This window comes from Hippocampus guttulatus, chromosome 2, assembly GCF_054856545.1.
Source record: "Hippocampus guttulatus isolate MCC_2025c chromosome 2, RoL_Hgut_1.0, whole genome shotgun sequence".
Lineage (NCBI taxonomy): Eukaryota > Metazoa > Chordata > Actinopteri > Syngnathiformes > Syngnathidae > Hippocampus > Hippocampus guttulatus.
The window spans coordinates 30,725,529-30,747,859 of NC_141262.1; the positions used below are offsets into that span (position 1 = coordinate 30,725,529).

The following is a 22,331-nucleotide window of genomic DNA, read 5'->3' on the forward strand; positions in this document are numbered from 1 at the left end:
AGTATTATTAAGAACTGTATTGTTTTATATTTGTACTGTGTTTATTTACAGACAATGCTTAGAAACTCCCTTGGTTGATTTTATCAGAAAATAACAAATAAATAAAAAAATATGGACCACTTGATTGGATTGAAAGGTCTAGCGTGACTTCCTTGTTGAATTGCTTGATGAACGACAGAGGCTGTCACGTTGGAAGGGAGGGAATTTGTTCTTTGTGGCGCGCAACCCTTGAGAGTCCACCACGCGCGCCTCCTGATTCTTCGATCGCTCCACCGTTGGCCCGTACAGATGAGACATGCCTCCGAGACCGACGCTGTTTTCTTTTTTTGTTGCGCTCCCGCCTGTTTCACATCACATTGTGCTCCTTTGAGCGAAGGAGCGGTCGAGAAGAGTTTGGGCGGCGGTAGGACGCGCGGCGCGCACTTGAACTAGCTGGCGAGAGAAGAAGATCCCCGCCTTCAAAAAAAGATGAATGACACGGACATTTCCTGCCACAACTCAACCGAGCTGTCATGTGGAAACGCAACCGCATCATCCACGAGTTTCATCGACATCACCACTTTCATGCACATTTTCCCGTCCATTTATGGCATCCTGTGCGCTGTGGGAGTTCTGGCCAACGGCTTGGTCATTTACGCGGTGGCTGCGTGCAAGAAAAAAATGGTGTCGGACATTTACGTGCTTAACTTGGCCATAGCAGACATGCTTTTCCTCTTGGTGATGCCTTTCAACATCCATCAGCTGGTCCGAGACAGACAGTGGGTCTTCGGGAACTTCATGTGCAAGGCGGTGGTGGTGGTGGATGTCAGCAACCAGTTCACCACCGTGGGCATAGTTACCGTGCTCTGTATTGATCGGTAAGTCCTTTTTTTTTCAATAGTACACTGGAAATAAATCTTTACTGCGGCTGTCATCATAAAATCTTTATGTACCAGACAATGTTCAAGGTCTAGTAAAAATAGGACCACAGTAACTCACTTTGAGGTTGGCATTCCATTTTTCTTTTAAAAAAATTATTATTATTATTATGATTATTATTATTGTGACTGACCCATATTGTACTGAACAACCAGCATACAGATGTGTAGTTACATGCGTGCCAAATGTTCCTATATGCTCCACTCCAGGTTCAATTGTCCTGATCACATTTAGTCTTTGCCATATTCTCTAATGAGGGTGCATCTCAAAAGAAGATGGGGTGGCCAATTCACACAAAAAAAATTCAACTTAAGCTGTTGGAAATTGTAGGTTCACATTGAGGTAAATCAGTTAAAAAGATTTAAAGAAGAAAAGTCTAAATGTTAGCTCGGTGTTATCAGTGACAAACCAAAAGTAAATTGTTGTAAATGTTGAAATAGTCGCTCTTTTAAAGTCCTACGGCCCTATTTTTAGGACCCAGTGCAAGTCTAGCATCAACTGAGGTCTAACTGTGCGCATGGGTGGCATTTTCTTTCTTTTGGTATTTTCGCAGACGGTCACAGTAAGAAATGCCTCGGCTTGACAATGAAGCCGCGTCAGTTTTTACACAGAGTGCACACGCCCCTCTCAATGAAAATAGGGCCCTCATTTTGAAAAAGTTATTCATCCATCCATCCATCCATCTTCCAAACCGCTTATCCTCACAAGGGTCGCGGGCATGCTGGAGCCTATTCCAGCTGTTTTCGGGCAGTAGGTGGGGTCCATCCTGAACTGGTTGCCAACCAATCAAAGGGCACACAGAGACGAACAACTATTCACGCTCACAACCACACCTCCGGACAACTTCGAGTGTTTCATTGACCTCCCATGCATGTTTGTGGAATGTGGGAGGAAACCGGAGCAACCAAAGAAAACCCACGCAGGGATGGGGAGAACTGTCAACTTCCACACAGGAAGGCCGGAGTCAGACTCGAACCCTGCACCTCTGCACTGTGAGGGTGACTTGCTAACCAGTCGACAAGCAGAATCCTTATACCTCCAAAATCATCACTATTCAGGAGACCCCAAAAACAGCCTGTTTGTTCAACCATTAACATTGTATCGTCAAAGAGCGGTAACTAATTCAACATTTCAGATTGGTTAATCATTTGTAAAATAGTAATAATAACATCCACATGTGAAGATTGACTTGTGAAAATATGAAATTTACAAAATTATGACATACAGTAGGAGGATTCATCCTGACGCCAACGAACATGTTGCAAATCATGAAACTTTATTTGGGACACATAAAGGTAGACATTTGATATTAGATGTTTGATAAATATTACTTTATCATATATCTATTTTCCAAAACAATTACTAATGTTTGAATGAAAACTGGGGCGGCACGGTCGTGGACTGGTTAGAACATCTGCCTCACAGTGCAGAGGGTTTGATTCCAGCTCCGGCCTTATAGTGTGGAGTTTGCATGTTCCCCCCATGCCTGATATGTGAGTGATATGTGAGTGATTATTTGCTAAAAACAACACCGGGTTCGATTCCAGCTCAGGCCTTCCTGTGTGGAGTTTGCATGTTCTCCTCGTGCCTGTGTGGGTTTTCTCCAGGTACTCCGGTTTCCTCCCACATTCCAAAAACATGCATGGTAGGCTGATTGAACACTCCAAATTGTCGCTAGTTGTGATTGTGATTGCGAATGGCTGTTTGTCTCTGTGTGCCCTGCGATTGGCTGGCAACCAGTTCAGGGTGGACTACTACTGCCCGAGGACAACTGGGATCGGGTCAGCACACCCGCGACCCTCATGAGGATAAGCAGTTCAGATAATGGATGGATGATAACTGCCAATAATTCAGATATTAAGATAAATAAATTAAATTGATTTTTTGAAAGGAAATTCTGTTTCGCATGTCTTTACTGTTCTTATAAATGATTTGAAAATGACCCATATAAGGATGTTACAGTCCAGAATCAGTTTTCTGTAGCACCTATGCACATTAGTTTGCAAGACAACTAGAGCCTATTCCAGCAGCCCTTCGGACGAGACACAGGTTACACCCCGGACTAGCACCTATCAGGAGAAACAACCTTTCACGCACACATTCGCACCAATGGGCAATCTTGAGTCTTCGACTGACATAACATGCCTCTTTTTGGACTTTGGCGGAAGCTGTAATGAAGATATGCGAACCACTTTTTCACTGGGTTGCCATATAAACATCCCACCTATTTTAACATGTGTAGATAATTTTTTTGACAACAGTTTCTTTGAAGTTTTCATGTTTAGAATAGCATGGGAGGTCACGGTTTACAGGTTTCCCACTCCTACTCAAAACCAAAACCATCTTATGATCAAATGCAGCTTAGATTTACTTGTTATATAAACTGTGTGGAAATGTGTCATTTTCCTGACCATGTCTATAAACCCTCTCAGAAACAATCATGCTGTAGTTGTAATACCAAGAATAATGTGCTATTACAGCAATGTTCCCAGTGTGATTATGGAATCATCTGTGACATTTAGATTGCCCCTTGCAATGCACAGCATCATTTAAGATTGTATCCCCCTTCAGAGTGAGACAAAATACGTACAGTATATTCACGTATTTGAATCAGATACATAATTCGTGTCATTCTGCATCCCTGGAATTTCCTTCGTAAATTCTCTTTAACAAGACATTCCCTCAGAAATCTTGTGTGATGCTGAGGTAAATGCACTCTACAGCATATCATAGCAATTCTCTACCACAATCAGCTGTCATACACGTGTGTGCGTGTGTGTGTGTGTGTGTATATATATATATATATATATATATATATATATATATATATATATATATATCCAATTTGTCCTGATAACAGAAATTCCTCATTTGGGAAATGAGCATGGTACATGTCCTTTATGAACCTGCAAGTATATTGACAAAATGCACATGTAACAACACAATCAATAAAATACAAAAATATACTGTCCAAAAACTGTTTATAGAACAAAAACTGCAATTCAGGTGTATCCCAAAAAACTCACAACAGTAAAATACGTACAGTATTTTAATGTTTATTTTTTTCTGTCTTGGGAAAAAAAATTGTATTTTGGATTGTTTTGTTGGATGCATTCTTTGGTTTATGACAATGTTTGCCTGCGTGTCATACAGTTTTCTTGCTAGTTGCAAGTAACTGTCCCGTTGATCACCGATGTCTGGTAATTCTTGTGCATACTGAAGGATTTTTGTTGCCATTTGCATTGCTTCCTTGCTGGATGGTGGCTTGTCATCAGGAGTTGAATCGATGCCTTGTTTTTTAAAGTTTCGTAGATTTGCGTCTTTCCGACTCCAAGTGTCTGCTGGATCTTTTTAACTTTGTGTCCAGCCTCGCTCAAACGGACGCATTTCACTCGCTCCGCTCCAGTGGTTACAGTTCTTCTACGTTTCGATGCGATGATCTACACGACGTAAGTGAATAAAGTTAAAATCTTTCGCAATTACAGTAAAACGCACGCCAATAAAAAGTCGCTTACACGTCTTCGTTTCGAATCTGATGAATGAAAACGGCGAAGCGAACACATTTCTTCGGTCAGGTCGAGTGGGTGCTGTTTTTAAGATAGTGCCGCGTTCTCCAGGACGTAAGTGAATAAAGTTAAAATCATTCACAATTACAGTAAAACGCACTGCAAAAAAAACTCACTTACACATCGTTTAGAATCTGATGATCGAAAAACGCGAAGTGAAAACTTGTTTCAACGTTGTGTTTTTTCCGTCGCATCGGGTGGGCGTTACGTGTATTTAAGCTCCCGCGGCATTACACCTCCATCCGGGTTACGGGTAGTGGAATTTCCGCTTACGGAGGTTCCGGTAACACGTAATATCGTAGTCAAAATGTTAATGCATAGGTTTTTATTCTGGGTGAAGGATATTCCTTTCCATAGAATTCCAGGGATGGGAATATTTACTGTCCTATGAAATAATGGAATTGGCAACCATTGTAGTGTTCATCTCATTCCACTTGTAGAGAAAAATCAAATGCCAAAAAATGATTTGCTTTTATTTAAAGTAAAGTAAAATCATGTCTGTACATGGAAATTAAAAAAAACTCCGGTTTGGGGGCATTGTTTAATTTCAAATTATATTTTATATATTCAATATGGGGCGGCCCGGTAGTCCAGTGGTTAGCACGTCGGCTTCACAGTGCAGAGGCACCGGGTTCGATTCCAGCTCCGGCCTCCCTGTGTGGAGTTTGCATGTTCTCCCCGGGCCTGCGTGGGTTTTCTCCGGGTGCTCCGGTTTCCTCCCACATTCCAAAAACATGCATGTCAGGCTGATTGGACGCTCTAAATTGTCCCTAGGTGTGAGTGTGGGCGTGGATGGTTGTTCGTCTCTGTGTGCCCTGCGATTGGCTGGCGACTGATTCAGGGTGTCCCCCGCCTACTGCCCGGAGATGGCTGGGATAGGCTCCAGCACCCCCCGCGACCCTAGTGAGGATCAAGCGGTTCGGAAAATGGATGGATGGATGGGTGGATATTCAATATGTTCCATTTTTGGTTGTTTGGTTGCCTGTCATTTCAGGTTTCCTCAAAGGAAAAAGCAAAACACAATCGTGGAGTCAATCGTTCAGATGCTCACTGAGCGGAGTTTGTTGAAGTGACGATCAACATCAATTTGAGCTCTTTCGCAGAGTCTTTAGTGGGATATATCCCCCCCCCCCCCAAAAAAAAATCTGGTACTTGAAGAGGTACGTTGACTGGAGTGTTGAACTGTACAGATAAATGGGGTTAGTTTAATTAGTTTTGTAAATGAAAAATCAATACCAAAGCAACCGGAGCTCATCTTTAATTCTATATAATGTGCACATTAATAATAGTGCTCCAAGTAACTGTGATAAGTTACGAATCATGAAAATGTCTCCTTGTATGTTTTTAATGCTCAATTACATCGATGGCTTTCATAACTGGATTGGTGATAGCATGACATGATCAAGATTATTAAAATCTTGGTAATCAGACGCCTCCTTTAATTCAAGTCATTTCTTAAACGAATTAAACATATAATTGCATCCAAATGCCATTTATTAAACAGTATTTAATAAAACAGGATGAAGAGCGGCCTTGCCAGAGGTCTGCATTTTTCAGGTCGTCTTCCAGCCATAAAACATGCAAAAATGCGTACGGCATCTAATTTAACAGCCAGTGTTGATACTGCAGTAGCTTGAAGGTTGTAGCTTTAAAAATATTAACGGACCGAGGTTATGATCAGTTTCATATTGGTCAATAAATATCATACATGAAGTTTCAGGGTTCATTTTCTAGGTTTTTTATTTCGGTATTGCTGTACGTTCGTAAAGAAGAATGACGGTCAGTCATTTGAAGATTGTAATTTACACGATGTTATGACCTGCGATTGGCTGGCAACCAGTTCAGGGTGTGCCCCGCCTGCTGACTGAAGATGTGAGGATATGCGGCTCAGATAATGGGTGGATCAAGTAGGAATGGGCATTTGACAACATTTTGTTGAGAGACCACTGGGGGGAAAATCAATCAAAATCTATTCTTAATTCTGTATTTTTTTTCTTGATATATACTGTATATACACTTTCCCTGCCAGCATCTTACACCCTGCAGTTATGTGTTGGATCGTCTCAGGTGCCTCTTTGCACAACCTACACCTTGGGTCTTGTCTGGTGTGGTATATCTGGGCCTCGGTGGCTCTGGTGCTCAGGGCCTGCTCCTGAGCAGCCAGGATGAGTGCCTCTGTGCTGTCCTTCAGGCCAGCCCTCTCTAGCCACTGATAGGACTTCTTGAGATCAGCCACTTCAGTTATGGTCCGGTGGTACATCCCGTGTAGGGACTTGTCCTCCCATGATGGGGAGTTTCCAGCTACTCCCCTCAGGCAGACGCTACAGATCCATGTGCACCAAATCCAGTAGACACTTAAACAGCTTCTTCCCTCTAGCCATTAACTCCTTAAACAGTCACTGACGTAGTCACTCTTCTTGTACTACAAATACTGCTACTGGTCACTCTAAAATGGTTCAATGATTTTGTTGTTTACGATGATACTAATGCAGCGTGTTATACCGGAGACAAATTCCTTGTGTGTTCTACATACTTGGCCAATAAAGATGATTCTGATTCTGATGGTCCCTCTTCCAGCGCCTCATCCTCTGTTCCCCATTGTCTGAGACATTCTCTGAGTACGTCATCCGTTGGAGCCTTCTCCTTGATGTATTCATGGAGCTTGGATGTTTCATCCTGGACAGTGGCTCTCACACTCACTAGTCCACGGCCTCCTTCCTTTCGGCTTGCGTACAGTCTCAGGGTGCTGGATTTGGGATGGAACCCTCCATGCATGGTTAGGAGCTTTCGGGTCTTAACGTCCGTGGTCTGAATCTCTTCCTTTGGCCACCTTATTATTCCTGCAGGGTATCTGATCACTGGCAGGGCATAGCTGTTTATTGCCCGGGTCTTATTCTTGCCATTGAGCTGGCTTCTTAGGACTTGCCACATTCGCTGGAGGTATTTGGCCGTAGCCGCTTTCCTTGTTGCCAGTTCGAGGTTGCCATTGGCTTGTTGTATACCGAGGTACTTGTCTGCTGTTGTTCCTTCAGGGAGTGAGACCCCTTCAGTGCGGACTACCTTTCCTCTCTTAGTCACCATCCGACTACATTTCTCAAGCCCGAATGACATCCCGATGTCGCTGCTGTAGATCCTGGTCGTGTGGATCAGGGAGTCTATGTCCCTTTCGCTCTTAGCATACAGCTTTATGTCATCCATGTAGAGGAGGTGACTGATCGTAGCTCCATTTCTGAGGCGGTATCCATAGCCTGTCTTGGTGATTACTTGGCTTAGGGGGTTCAGTCCTATGCAGAACAGCAGTGGAGAGAGTGCATCACCTTGGTATATGCCACATTTGATGGACACTTGGGTAAGTGGCTTGTCATTGGCTTCAAGTGTGGTTTTCCACATTCTCATCGAGTTCGCAACGAAGGCTCTTAAGGTCCTGTTCACCTTATACAACTCCAAGCATTCAGTGATCCATGTATGTGGCATCGAGTCATAGGCTTTCTTGTAATCAATCCAGGCTGTGCACAGGTTGGTATGTCGGGACCTGCAGTCCTTCGGTTAGCCATCCTGGGTGAGTCCCATCCCTCAGCAGCTGGTTCATTTGTGCTGCGAGGCGCTCATGGAGTGCTGTGAGTTTCTTTAGCCAGTAGGTGTGGACCATGTCCGGGCCTGGTGCTGTCCAGTTCTTCATATCTGAGACTCTTTCCTGTATGTCTGCCACTGTTATGGTAACTGGGTTCTGTTCAGGGAGGTGTCTGTGCTCCTCTCTCAGGGTCACCAGCCATTGTGCACTGCTGTTATGTGCAACCTCCTTCTCCCATATGCCTTTCCAGTACCTTTCAGTTTCCAGTCTTGGTGGGTCAGCTCTGTTGTTAGGACACTGCCACTGAGCGTACACTTTTGCAGGTTGTGTTGCGAACAGCCTGTTTATTTGTCTGGCCTCATTCTCTTTCGTGTACCGCTTTAGGCGGCTGGACAGGGCTTGGAGCCTTTGTTTGGCAGTTTCGAGTGCTTCAGGTATGGTCATCTGGATGTACCTCTCGGGTATCGGCCTTTTCATCACACCTCTCTGGGCCTCCGTCAATTGAGTCACATCTTTCCGAGCCACCTTGATCTTAGCCTCCAACCGTCTTTTCCATGGTGGGTAACGTATCTCATGGCTTCCATGGTTGCTCTTATAGCCAAGCATCTCTAGGATCAGTGATGCTGAAGCGTATATCAGCTCATTGGTTTCCGTGATCGTTACGGTAGGGATCGCCCTCAGTGCTGCATTCACACTTTCCATGAGACTTTCAGGTGGTACTTCACATAGCCGTTGTAATCGGTTTCTAGGTTGCCCAGCTTTCATTCTCGCCATGATCTTAGCTTTCAGGTCAGTTTCTACCTCGCTCAGCATTTCATTCATTGGGGCTGGCCTCCCAATCTCATCATCTGCATTCATTGGGGCTTGCCTCCCAATCTCTGGTATGACCTCCTCCTCTGATCTGGCAGCCTGGGGCCCTTCACCATGGAACCTGCATTGTACCTCATCAATCTCAAGTTGTGACAGCAGTTGCCGTTTGTGGATGTTGGAACACTGAGCTACTAGTTGTTTTGTGGTCAACCGTGACTGTGTGTTTCGAAGTAACCATTTAGCCCACATTCTCTGCATGTAACCCCTCTGACTAGGGTTGCTTGAGTAGTAGCATTCCAACAGAGCCATGTTATCGCATCTCGCCCATCTCCGTTTTGTTCCAGTAGCCCATTTTTCATCAAGGTACTCTGGTTCCCCAGCACCTGACGCAGACTTTGTTTGGCCGGGCGACGTCTGAGCCGGCATGTCCTTCGTTTTCTTGTCTCTCATCATTGTATGAGGTAGGCATTAGTGTGAAGGATCTTGCCCAAGGACCCACACTGAATGGTGTTATGTGCTCATTTTTGCCCCAAGCGGGATTCGAACCACCGTCTCCCGTACGCCAAACCAACTGAGCTATCCAGCCGCTTATATATATATATATATACACAGAGTATATATACTGTATATGCTGCCTAATGTGGTGGAAGAATGTACAGTATATTGTTAAATAATGCTGCCTGGGGGAGTTGTACAATGGTATGAATGATGCTCACATCCTGTAGCTGCTGGTTTTTCGTGGGGAGCTTCAAATTACGCAATCAAGCAGCACACTATTTTGACACTCGCTCCAAGACATGATTAATAGATATGCAATGCCACAAAATAACAATTTTGTTTGTTGATCAAAAAGCAATTCCTAACCTGTGTGGATTAAAAATAAAACAAAACAAAACAGAATTTCAGTACTTCTCAAAAATGATCAGCAATGTTCTAATAGATGGCGGTAATACATTAACATGAGGGTTTGCATCCTTGGATGGCAAAAAGATTTAAAAAAAAAACATTCTGTATCCACTGGACTAAAAATGTAACGGCATCTTCCATAGCACTTGCCTCTATTAACTAGGATTTTGTTTATTTATTTATTTAACCTGGAAACAAGCATAGACAACAGGCCTGAGAATTTCAGAAATTAACTAAATGTTTTTCGGTTCTGCTAGATTACCCAGTGGGAAACCACTGTAACTAATTTTGGGTTCTGTAAACGTTCATCATGGGAACCCATTTTTCTATATTGATTGATTTTCATAATCAAAAATTCTGTACTCAAAAGTAAAATATTTAAAGAGTAAATGTTTAAAAACAATGAACATAATTAAATGAGCAGCTGTGTACTCCAGGTTTATTCAATCAAATAAATGGATCAAAATATGTTGTTTAACACTTTTATTGTACTCATATGGATCGTGAATACAGCATACCACAAAATCTGGCTACATACTATGGGCCACAAGTAAACCTGACACTGTTAATATGATTATGTGTGTGTACTATTGATGTCAATAAACATCATATCAGTGGCTACTCACCCCCTTTATGAATACAAAAGCATGTACCGGTAATAGGAATTGAATGATTATAATCATGGGATGAATCTTTTAAAAAAATTACCTTACTACTATGTATCGACTTATAGTATTGATATGCCTTGACGTCCTCTTTGCAACTGTGTAATCTACTATCAATTTGACCAAAGAATCTACCACATGTCATCGTTCGGCTTCCCGACAGTAAACAGTAGTATGACTACACCTTGTGATGATTGTTTTATTCATAAAGTTACCATGTCTACAACTAGTAAATTAGAGAATAACTGTCAGGTTTATATGATTTGACAAATATACACTTACAGAAAGGAAGAGAGGAGTTTTCGGTTGCGAGGAAAATAGAAAGGAGGCTGCTCACAATTCTCTCAGCTGACCTAAAACAGCCCCTCCCTATGCCTTCTCTTTTTATCTGCTCTTGAGGTCCCTAAGTTACATGAAGGTGAGGCCACTAAAGGGGAAGTTTGGGGTATCAGCAAACTGGCCCCACCCTGACTTTCACTCCAAAGTACAGTACATGATATTGAAAATTTCATCACATCCTTAGCAAGTGCCTAAGCCTGATAATCACTTTTTATTCGTCAAATTCAGCACATCTTGAGAAATGCAGAAGGGTCGACTCCCGTTGATTTCCTCTTATCCGGTCATCTCCTGGGCCCATGTAGAGTTGAGCATGTTTCAGTTCTCCTGTTTCATAATAACCCTGACCACATATGAACACTTGCAAAGCAATCATTTCATATCTATTAATACTTTCTAAATAAAACCACAGCAATATAAAAGCAGAATCAAACATAATAAATCATCCTTTCCCGAAATTCTTCCATCAATAACTAAGACTGTTTCATAATATTTTTCATAGCGATTCGCCTTTAGAGCTAACCAACTTCAAGTACTTGCCTTGGAATCGTGCGTCCCTTTGTATTTCTCTTTCATGTTTTGTGCCTACATCACACGTCAGCTTGGTAATACGCCCTTCTTCAGATGATTCGAAAGAAAAATCCGACTGGCATTCCCATTTCTTAAGTGTAGTAACTAATATGCCTTTCTGTGTTTTTTTCGCCGCCATCTCTTTCCATCATCCACGCGCTATCTCAGCGTGCAGACTAAAATAGCAACCCGCATGCGCACATAATGTTTCCTGTTCCATCCCCACCGCCACTTAATGAAAACAAAACAAATGTAGAATAGAAGAAAAACATTCACACACCACACCACAAACACACATACAGGCACAGTGAAATCGCGTTGATCACACAGGAGAGATTCTATTGCGAACAGTCAACTAGTGCGCGGTGATTTTGTTATGGCAAACAATTTTTCGGTACCGTACAAATGATCCCACGGAAACGACACGCTACCGGAAACAATTGTTACCGTGAAATCCTCAGGCCTGCACATACAAACTTTAATTGTTGTCCTTTGTCCTTGGCAGCAGTAAGAAATAAAACAAGAGGAATTAGCCTTGAAGAATGAATGACACGCATGATGTGCATATTCAAAGTAGTAATTATTTTCTGGCTTAACACTTGCAAAAATGGAAAAGGACATGTGACAAACTTAATGTTCCATCGATCCATCTATCCGCTATCTGTCTGTGTCTGTCTATCTCTCTATCTCTCTGTCTCTCTGTCTGTCTATCTATCTATCTATCTATCTATCCGTATCTTTCTATACCTATCCATCTATCTAACCCGGCTTCTCCCCGTGGGGCTGCCACACTCTTTTCATAACATCGTCCTCAAGTTGGCACCATTCCTGAAACAGGAATGAACAGTTGTTATCACGAGGCACATAAGTGCCGCTTTTCCATCAATCCCAAACAGCTCCACACCATTCACCACTCTAAGCTCACTGGGAAAACACCACTTTGATGGTGTTTTGGGTGAGCCATTTGTGAGGCTTAATTCTGCGGTGGTAATTCAGAGACATTTGTAAAAAATGAATGTCGGGCTTTCCAAAATGCTTTGGGCACCTTATAGTGAAGATAAAGCGCTAAATAAGTCTTCTCCATTCACTATTTAGGGTCAGTTTTATTGATTTTCTGAGAAATACATTCGTATCCCACCTCCAAGGAAATGTGTCATAAGTGTGCAGCGATTACTCCAAAAACTATACTTCACAGCATAATGGTTCTTCAGCAAGATTTAAGGCATATTTTTCCCTAAAACTTGAGTTGTACTCCAAATTGTAAGACTCCGTTTTGGGTCCGTCAATGCAACTGTAATTCCTATGTGTTCATGCATTGCCTATATTAAGTGCATTGAATTATGTGGGTGAGTGTTTTAGTCCATATCAAAAACGAATTGTGCTATTTAGTCGCATAGTCGTCGACTGGGGATTACTCGGACTGCACTCACTGTCCATCCATCACACTCACAGCATCATGCATGGACTTGAACAGCCCTTTTGGTGAATACACTGCTCTGCATAAACTGCAATTAATCTGAATGCCCTTTGGACAATTGCGAGAATGTCAGTGTCTCCTTAGAAGTGCACTGCACATACTCACATGCAGTTACATTGCAGAAAGATTGATCTAAGTCATAGCAGGCAAATGGTTTAATAAATGGTCCATTTTTTTTTTTTCGTCAATGGCAGAGTAGCTCCTAAATTGAATGAATGTCAGCTTTATTATTCCTGTAAGGGAAATTACTCAAAGTTGAATGAATAGTCTGCAATATAGTGTTTGTATATTATATTCATTCATTCATTTTCCGAACCGCTTCATCTTCACTAGGGTCGCGGTGGGTGCTGGAGCCTATCCCAGCTGTCTTCGAGCAGTAGGCGGGGGACACCCTGAATCGGTTGCCAGCCAATCGCAGGGCACACAGAGACGAACAACCATCCACGCCCACACTCACACCTAGGGACAATTGAGAGTGTTCCATCAGCCTGCCATTCAATTTTTCGGAATGTGGGAGAAAACCGGAGTACCCAGAGAAAACCCACGCAGGCCCGGGGAGAACATGCAACCTCCACACAGGGAGGCCGGAGCTGGAATCGAACCGGTACCTCCGCACTGTGAAGTCGACGTGCTAACCACTGGCGTACCGGGCAACCCTTGTATATTCTATGTTTATTACTTTATTTGTTAGTTAGGAAAATTCAGCCAAAATTAACCAATTATCATGAAACCGTGATGGGCTGCCTGAAAGTTTACAGACGAGAACGATAGACTGAAATGAGGATCTGTATAAAAGTAGATGAAATATTTTTGCTTTTTACTATTTAAGGCAAAATATCAATTTAATGTAACTATCTGTCCACTTATGCCTTTCGAAACTCCCAACAGCCTAAAAACTGGGAAATAGCCATTAACATTGCTTTCATTGCTTGTTTGTTCATTAGCATGATTGCGAATGAGATATAAATGATATGTGCCAAGCAAGACCATCAAAAACTTTAGTTTGTCGTTGACAATTTAGATTTACACCCTCCTTCATGTTTGTTTTAAAAATCATCTCTGCACACATCCATTTTAAGATTTATTATTATTTGTAACAATTTCAATCTGGATTCCACACACAACACAGCACAGAAACTGCCCTCCTTAAAAGGGCTCTTCCTGTCCTCCGACTTCGGCCTACTCTCCATCCTCATCCTTGACCTTACCACCGCCTTCGATACCATCAACCACTCCATCATACTCTCCTGCCTTCAATCCCTCAACATCACATGCAATGTTCTCACCTGGTTTCACTCATATCTCACAGGCAGGAAAAAAATTATTCACATCAACATCTGCTCCTCCTCCACTGCCCCGTTGTCCTAAGGTGTCCCCCAGGGCTCTGTGCTGAGCCCTCTTCTCTCCATCCTCTACCTTCTCCCCCTTGGCCAAATCATTCGTCATCACGGTCTCCACTTCCACCGCTACACTGGTGGTGTCTAATTATACATCTCCACCAAATCATCCACCCCAACAACATACTCCACCCTGTCTAACTGTCTTTCTGATATCAAATCCTGGATGCAAACAAACTTTCTCATTCTTAACTGCACTAAATCTCAACTGCTAATATCGGTCCTAGCTCAACCAAACAGCCTCCAACTTTAACCTCACTATCGACAACTCCACCCTGTCCCCCTCCTCTTACTGTCGCAACCTTGGTGTCCTTTTGACAATAATTTCTCTTTCGACCAACGCAAAACCTCCACTGGCTCTCCGATCCCCAGCGCATTTGATTCAAACCTCTCCTCCTCACCTATGAAGCCTTTCACAATCAGGCCTCCCAATACCTCTCCAAGATTCTCCACCCATACTCTCCTTCCCACACCCTACGCTCCTCAAATGCAAACCTCCTCGCCATCCCCATGACCACGCACATAACCTGCCTTCTCTGTCGCTGCCCCCACCCTCTGGAACTGTCTACCTCAACACATCCGCAGCTGTACTGACACCCCCATCCTTCAACTCGTTTCTCAAAACTCATCTGTTCCGTGATGCTATTAATGTCTTTTTATCTTTGTTACTTATTTCTTGCGTTGTTTTTCTTTTCTTGACATTTGTGTGTTTGAAACTTGTGTATATTCTGTTTTAAACTGTATGTTTTTATCATGTACAGTATTTCTTAACTCTTGTTCTTAAGTGTCTCTGAGTAGTGTGAAAATTACTTTTAAATAAATTGTATTATTATTATTATTATTATTATTATGAGTGTGGACAAACAGGAACATAACTGCGCCTTCTCACTGTTTGTATGTTCCTAATTTTAATATTCTCTCAAATTTGAAAGCCCTTTCCTTTCAATGATAACTTTTTGGATATATCCAAGCAGTTAATTGCTTTTTTCCATCCATCCATCCATCCATCTTCTACCGCTTATCCGGGGCCGGGTCGCGGGGGCAACAGCTTTAGCAGGGAAGCCCAGACTTCCCTCTCCCTAGCTACTTCTTCCAGCTCTCCCCGGGGGATCCCGAGGCGTTCCCAGGCCAGCTGGGTGACATAGTCACTCCAGCGTGTCCTGGGTCTTCCTCGGGGTCTCCTCCCGGTGGGACATGCCCGGAACACCTCACCAGGGAGGCGTTCAGGAGGCATCCGAATCAGATGCCCAAGCCACCTCATCTGGCTCCTCTCGATGTGGAGGAGAAGCGGCTCGACTCTGAGGCCCTCCCGGATGACCGAGCTTCTCACCTTATCTCTAAGGGAGAGCCCGGACACCCTGCGGAGAAAACTCATTTCGGCCGCTTGCATCCGGGATCTCGTTCTTTCGGTCACGACCCATAGCTCGTGACCATAGATGAGGGTTGGAACGTAGATCGACCGGTAAATTGAGAGCTTCACCCTTTGGCTCAGCTCCTTCTTCACCACGACAGACCGATACAACGTCCGCATCACAGCAGACGCTGCACCGATCCGCCTGTCGATCTCTCGCTCCCTCCTGCCCTCACTCGTGAACAAGACCCCAAGATACTTAAACTCCTCCACTTGGGGCAAGATCTCTCCCCCGACCCGGAGGGGGCACTCCACCCTTTTCCGACTGAGGACCATGGTTTCAGATTTGGAGGTGCTGATTTTCATCCCAACCGCTTCACACTCGGCTGCGAAACGCTCCAGTGAGAGTTGGAGAGCCCTGTTTGAAGGAGCCAACAGCACCACATCATCTGCAAAAAGCAGGGATGCAATACTGAGGCCAAAAAAACGGACCCCCTCAACGCTTCGGCTGCGCCTAGAAATTCTGTCCATAAAGATTATGAACGATTCCGACTTACTGCCGGCAATGCGAACCAAACTCTGACATCGGTGGTAAAGTGACCGAATAGCCCGTATCAGGGGGTTCGGTACCCCATACCCACGAAGCACCCCCCACAGAACTCCCCGAGGGACACGGTCAAACGCCTTCTCCAAGTCCACAAAACACATGTAGACTGGTTGGGCGAATTCCCACATACCCTCGAGGACCCTGCTAAGGGTGTAGAGCTGGTCCACTGTTCCACGGCCGGGACGAAAACCACATTGCTCCTCCTCAATCTGAGGCTCGACTTCCTGACGGACCCTCCTCTCCAGCACCCCTGAATAGACCTTACCAGGGAGGCTGAGGAGTGTGATCCCTCTGTAGTTGGAACACACCCTCCGGTCCCCCTTTTTAAAAAGAGGGACTACCACCCCGGTCTGCCAATCCAGAGGCACTCTCCCCGTTGACCACGCGATGTTGCAGAGGCGTGTCAACCAGGACAGCCCCACAACATCCAGAGCCTTGAGGAACTCTGGGCGGATCTCATCCACCCCTGGGGCCTTGCCACCGAGGAGCTTTTTAACCACATCGGTGACTTCAACCACAGAGATAGGAGAGCCCACCTCAGGGTCCTCAGACTCTGCTTCCTCCAAGGAAGACCGTTGGTGGAGTTGAGGAGGTCTTCGAAGTACTCTGCCCACCGGTTCACAACGTCCCGAGTCGAAGTCAGCAGTGACCCATCCCCACTGTACACAGTGTTAGTGGTGCACTGCTTCCCCCTCCTGAGACGTCAGATGGTGGACCAGAATTTCCTCGAAGCCGTCCGGAAGTCGGCTTCCATGGCCTCACCGAACTCTTCCCACGCTCGGGTTTTTGCCTCTGCGACCACCGAAGCTGCGTTCCGCTTGGCCAGTCGATACCTGTCAGCTGCCTCTGGGGTCCCACAGGCCATAAAGGCTCGATAGGACTCCTTCTTCAGCTTGACGGCATCCCTTACTGCTGGTGTCCACCAGCGAGTACGAGGGTTGCCGCCACGACAGGCACCAACCACCTTACGGCCACAACTCAGATTGGCCGCCTCAACAATAGAGGCACGGAACATGGTCCACTCGGACTTAATGTCCCCCGTCTCCCCCGGAACATGGGAAAAGCTCTGTCGGAGGTGGGAGTTGAAACTCCTTCTGACAGGAGATTCCGCCAGACGCTCCCAACAAACCCTCACAATACGTTTGGGTCTGCCAGGACGGACCGGCATCTTCCCCCACCATCGGAGCCTACTCACCACCAGGTGGTGATCAGTTGACAGCTCCGCCCCTCTCTTCACCCGAGTGTCCAAAACATGCGGCCGCAAATCCGATGATACAACCACAAGGTCGATCATCGAACTACGGCCCAGGGTGTCCTGGTGCCAAGTGCACATATGGACACCCTTATGTTTGAACAAGGTGTTCGTTATGGACAGTCCGTGACGAGCACAGAAGTCCAATAACAAAACACCACTCGAGTTCTGATCGGGGGGGCCGTTCCTCCCAATCACGCCCCTCCAGGTCTCACTGTCATTGCCCACGTGAGCATTGAAGTCCCCCAGTAGAACAAGGGAGTCCCCAGCAGGAGTACTGTCCAGCACACCCTCCAAGGACTCCAAAAAGGGTGGGTATGCTGAGCTGCTGTTTGGTGCATATGCACAAACAACAGTCAGGACCCGTCCCCCCACCCGAAGGCGGAGGGAAGCAACCCTCTCGTCTACCGGTGTGAACCCCAATGTACAGGCACTGAGCCGGGGGGCAATGAGCATGCCCACACCTGCTCTGCGCCTCTCACCATGAGCAAGTCCAGAGTGGAAGAGAGTCCAACCCCTCTCGAGAGAACTAGTACCAGAACCCAGGCTGTGTGTGGAGGCAAGTCCGACTATATCCAGTCGGAACTTCTCTGCCTCACACACCAGCTCGGGCTCCTTCTCTGCCAGAGAGGTGACATTCCATGTCCCAAGAGCTAGCTTCTGCAGCCGAGGATCGGACCGCCAGGGTCCCCGCCTTTGGCTGCCGCCCAGCTCGCATTGCACCCGACCCCATTGACCCCTCCCACGGGTGGTGAGACCATGAGAAGGGGGACCCACGTTGCCTCTTCGGGCTGAGCCCGGCCGGGCCCCATGGGTGTAGGCCCGGCCACCAGGCGCTCGCCAACGAGCCCCACCTCCAGGCCTGGCTCCAGAGGGGGGCCCCGGTGACCCGCGTCCAGGCAAGGGAAACTGAGTGCCATCGATTTTATTTATCATAAGGGGCTTTGTGAGCCGTGCTTTGTCTGGTCCCTCACCTAGGACCTGTTTGCCATGGGTGACCCTGCCAGGGGCATAAAGCCCCAGACAACTTAGCTCCTAGGATCATTGGGACACACAAACCCCTCCACCACGGTAAGGTGACGGCTCACGGAGCCCTTTTTCCCTTTGCTTTAAATAAGTGGTGTCTGTACTTGCACAGGATCTAAAGTTTAATAGTTTTAACTGTAAGAAAAGTGGATTTGTGTGATCTCGATATTGTGTGCTGTGAATTGTTCATCCAGGGCGTATGCACTCTTAAAACTGCTAGGCCAAAAGAATTTTTACACACAATTTACTTTAACTTCAATATGTGCACGACCATCTACACCAGGCATGTCCAGCTCCGGGCCTGGAGGGCCACTATCCTGCCTGTTTTCTAGCTTTCCCGGCTGCAACACTCCTGATTCAGTTGATCAGCTCTTCAGCCAGCTCTGAAGCAGCATTAGAACGTTCCTGATTATTTGAATCAGGTGTGTTGCTCTTGGGAGAGCTGGAAAACAGGCAGGACAGCGGCCCTCCAGGATCGACTTTGGACACCCCTGATCTCCACCTCTTCAGCCCTCCCAAATCCAATCTTCAACCCAATCAAAAATAACTAACCCAAACTTAGGTTAGGAAAACAATCCAGCATTTTTCGCGCTGGTCGAGAGTTCTGCCCACGACTTAGTGCCATTTGTGTTTGCGTGCTCCTTACTGTATTTAACTACGTTTATTCCTTCAGTGGACAAGTGATGTGCTGAGAGGACATCATGTAAGCGGAACCTCAGATTTGCTTCTAGCTATCAGGGATTAAAATGATGATTGGAAGTGCAGCAAGGTTCGTCTTATCACCGGTGTTTCAGACTGCGGAATGCCTCTAAATATGTGACTTCTTCCCCACAGATACATTGCCATTGTTCACCCCACCTCAGAGCGGAGGACCATTCACTGGACAATCATGATCAACGTGCTGGTGTGGATCGGCAGCTTCCTCCTCACCGTGCCGGTTATGCTGTATGCCAAAGTTGTACGCAGACACCATTTGGAGGTCTGCATGATGTATCTTGATGGGCCCGAGGACATGTACTGGTACACCCTCTACCAGTCGATCCTGGGCTTCATCATCCCCCTCATCATCATTAGCACCTTTTACTCGCTCACGCTCTACCACGTGTTCAGCTCCATTCGTCGAGTCAAACGCAAGCAGACCATGTGGGCCAAGAGGGCCACCAAGATGGTGCTGATGGTGATCGCTCTGTTCCTGATCTGCTGGTCACCCTACCACGTCATCCAGGTGATGAACCTGCGCAACAATTCCCCGACTGTCGCCTTTATCTACACCTACAACATCAGTATCTGCCTCAGCTACTCTCATAGCTGCATCAACCCGCTAATGTTGCTCATCTTTGCCCAAAATTACCGTGAACGTCTTTGTCGCAGAAACACACTCAGCAATTCCCAGCACTCATCCAAGGTGACGGTGGTCAAAACAGAAGGTTCCACTATGGCCCTTGAACCCAGTTATCGTAGTACTGCCATTTAGTCACAAAATGTTTCAGCGTAGACACATGGACAAGTTGTTGTTTGTTCGAATGGACAAGATAATGTAGCCCGTGAAATTTGTACAACAGAAACCACACAGAGTGTCATGTTCGGCGGAAGAGGTGAAGCGCATTTGTGTCTTTATTGACGGAACATTAGCACTGGTCCGAGCACATAAACAATGGAAGATGGAATTCTGAGGTAGCACTCGAGCATAACTGTTCGGGGATGTCATATTACTGGTAGCTCCCGATGTCGGTCAATGTGTTTTGAGAGAGTGGTTCAGATTTTGGCCCTGTAGTGAGGTCACTGCCATAACAAAAATCTGCGGTTAGCGCGACCATGTCAAAGCCAAGAGCAACGCAGAGCCTAAGTGTTGTTCGATACACAAATGAGCAGTTGCTACCAGTGTTGTCTTGTGATAAGTGGCATGTGACCACTATCTACCGTGACAGTGTAGCAGTTAGCGTAGCCACAAAAACCTGCACGAACATTTCCTTTGTACCAACATTCCAAAACAACCGCAATGTGACAAAGTTCAAAAGGACTCTCAAACTCGTTGGAGAATCTCCTCAGGCTGAGGGGCCAACTCTGCTTCAGTACACTGTACATTTTGGCTATACTTCTGAATTTTTTTCCAGTAGCCACGTTTCTGAAGAGATAAATACTCAGTCATCATCATGGTCATGGAATGACGTGTCAAGTGGCTGCTCTAAACAGGGCTATTTTGAGAGGGTGATCAGTGCACTGTAATTAATTGATCCTTTGGGTATTTTGACTGAAACATTGTCGATATTTTAACAAATTATTTCAGAGAACTGTTTTAAATGTTGGAAAATTGAAAACAATGTGGCATATCCTCTATCTTTACAAATACATAGTGACTAACATTTAAACAGTTTTTCAAATGTTTGCCAAAACTCCACTTTTCTTAATCAGTTTTTCAGTTAAAGTGGTAAAGCCCCCTTATCACATATTTTGTACCATTCGTTTGACGGTTGATTAATTTACTAAATTATTACATGAAGTTTCTGTATTGTCAAATATACTATATTTTGTTATCCTTCTACAAAAGTGGAGGATAATGGATTGTCAGTCTTCTTGTTGGGCGGAAGGCAGAGAGATCAGTATGATAAACTTCTCATGATGATGCAAAGAAAGGTCAACACCAACTCCAATTGCCTATGTCACTTGCATGGGCCATATCATCATCGGAAAGGGGAGATCTTGCAGTTGACCTGCCAATGTCATGCGCCGACCCCAGCGAGTCTATTTGTATCAAGCATACAGCGCCTCCGACCTCCCTGATTTCGATGCGAATGAGGGATGCCACTAGGATTGGCCGGGGGAAAAAATGATTTCCATCCCACAAAGGTGCACAAAGACACAAACGTTCCAACAGCCATTTCTGCTTGCGCAAAATCTAGCAAAATATCAAAAGAAAGATAACGCCACCCATGCACACAGCTAGACTGCGCTTTGTGCTAGACTTGTACTCCAAATGAAAATAGAGCCCACATTATCATTGAAAAAAAAATGCAATCAACTCAACTCAACTGTATTTATAGAGCACTTTCAAACAACCACCGCTGAAACAAAGTGCTGTACAAAATAATTCATACAACAACAAACAATAAAACAATATGTTAATAATGAAGACAGAAGAAGGCACACACACAGTTAAACTAAAATTCTCATGCTGAGTCAGAAGGCAAAGATTAGAAATGAGTTTTAATGTTTTATGACGTGGCCATTTAAAGATTGGAAAACAAATAATAGAATCTTAAAAAGAACTCTAAAATGTAAAGGGAGCCAGTCAAGGGATTTCCAGAGTTGGAGTTGTGTGCTCCCTCTTACGAGTACCTGTCAAGAGGTGAGTAGCAACATTTTGGACCAACTTCAGACGCAGGATTGGCTGACTCCAAAGTAATGTGCATTACAGTAATCCAGCCGAGATGTGACGGAGGCATGAATTACTGTTTCAAAGTGCTGTTGACCAATTTGGCCAGCTCCCTAAAATGAAAGAAGCTGGAGTGAACAACAGCACTGACTTAAGATAAGATAAAATAGTCTTTATTTGTCCCACACTGGGGAGATTTGCAGTCTACAGCAGCAAAATGGGGGGGGGGGGGGGGGGGACGGGTAGAAAAGAAAAAAACAAAGTATGCATGCACAAAATAAATAAATGTTTTAGAAAAATTGCCATTGCAATTTACAATCACTGTCCAATCTAAAACCCAAGTTCAAAACTGTTGGCTTAGTTTTGGCCAGGGGGCCCAAGTTCGCAGGATGGGATGTACCGGGTGGGTCCAACCACTATCCACAACCACAACCACTAACCAACCAATCACTATCTGTTTCTTTTCATTGAAATTCAAGAAATCCAGTGCACTTGCCATGGATTTT

At 45.0% G+C, this 22,331-nt stretch overlaps 1 protein-coding gene across 1 annotated transcript; it reads left to right on the forward strand.

The window, feature by feature from the left end:
- The first annotated feature begins 302 nt into the window (after positions 1–302).
- On the forward strand, positions 303–22,030 carry mchr2b (melanin concentrating hormone receptor 2b). The gene is made up of 2 exons (XM_086105628.1): positions 303–857; positions 19,287–22,030. The coding sequence occupies exons 1-2, from the start codon at positions 469–471 to the stop codon at positions 19,924–19,926; spliced, it is 1,029 nt and encodes a 342-aa protein (XP_085961754.1). The 5' UTR covers positions 303–468; the 3' UTR covers positions 19,927–22,030.
- Positions 22,031–22,331: the final 301 nt, after the last annotated feature.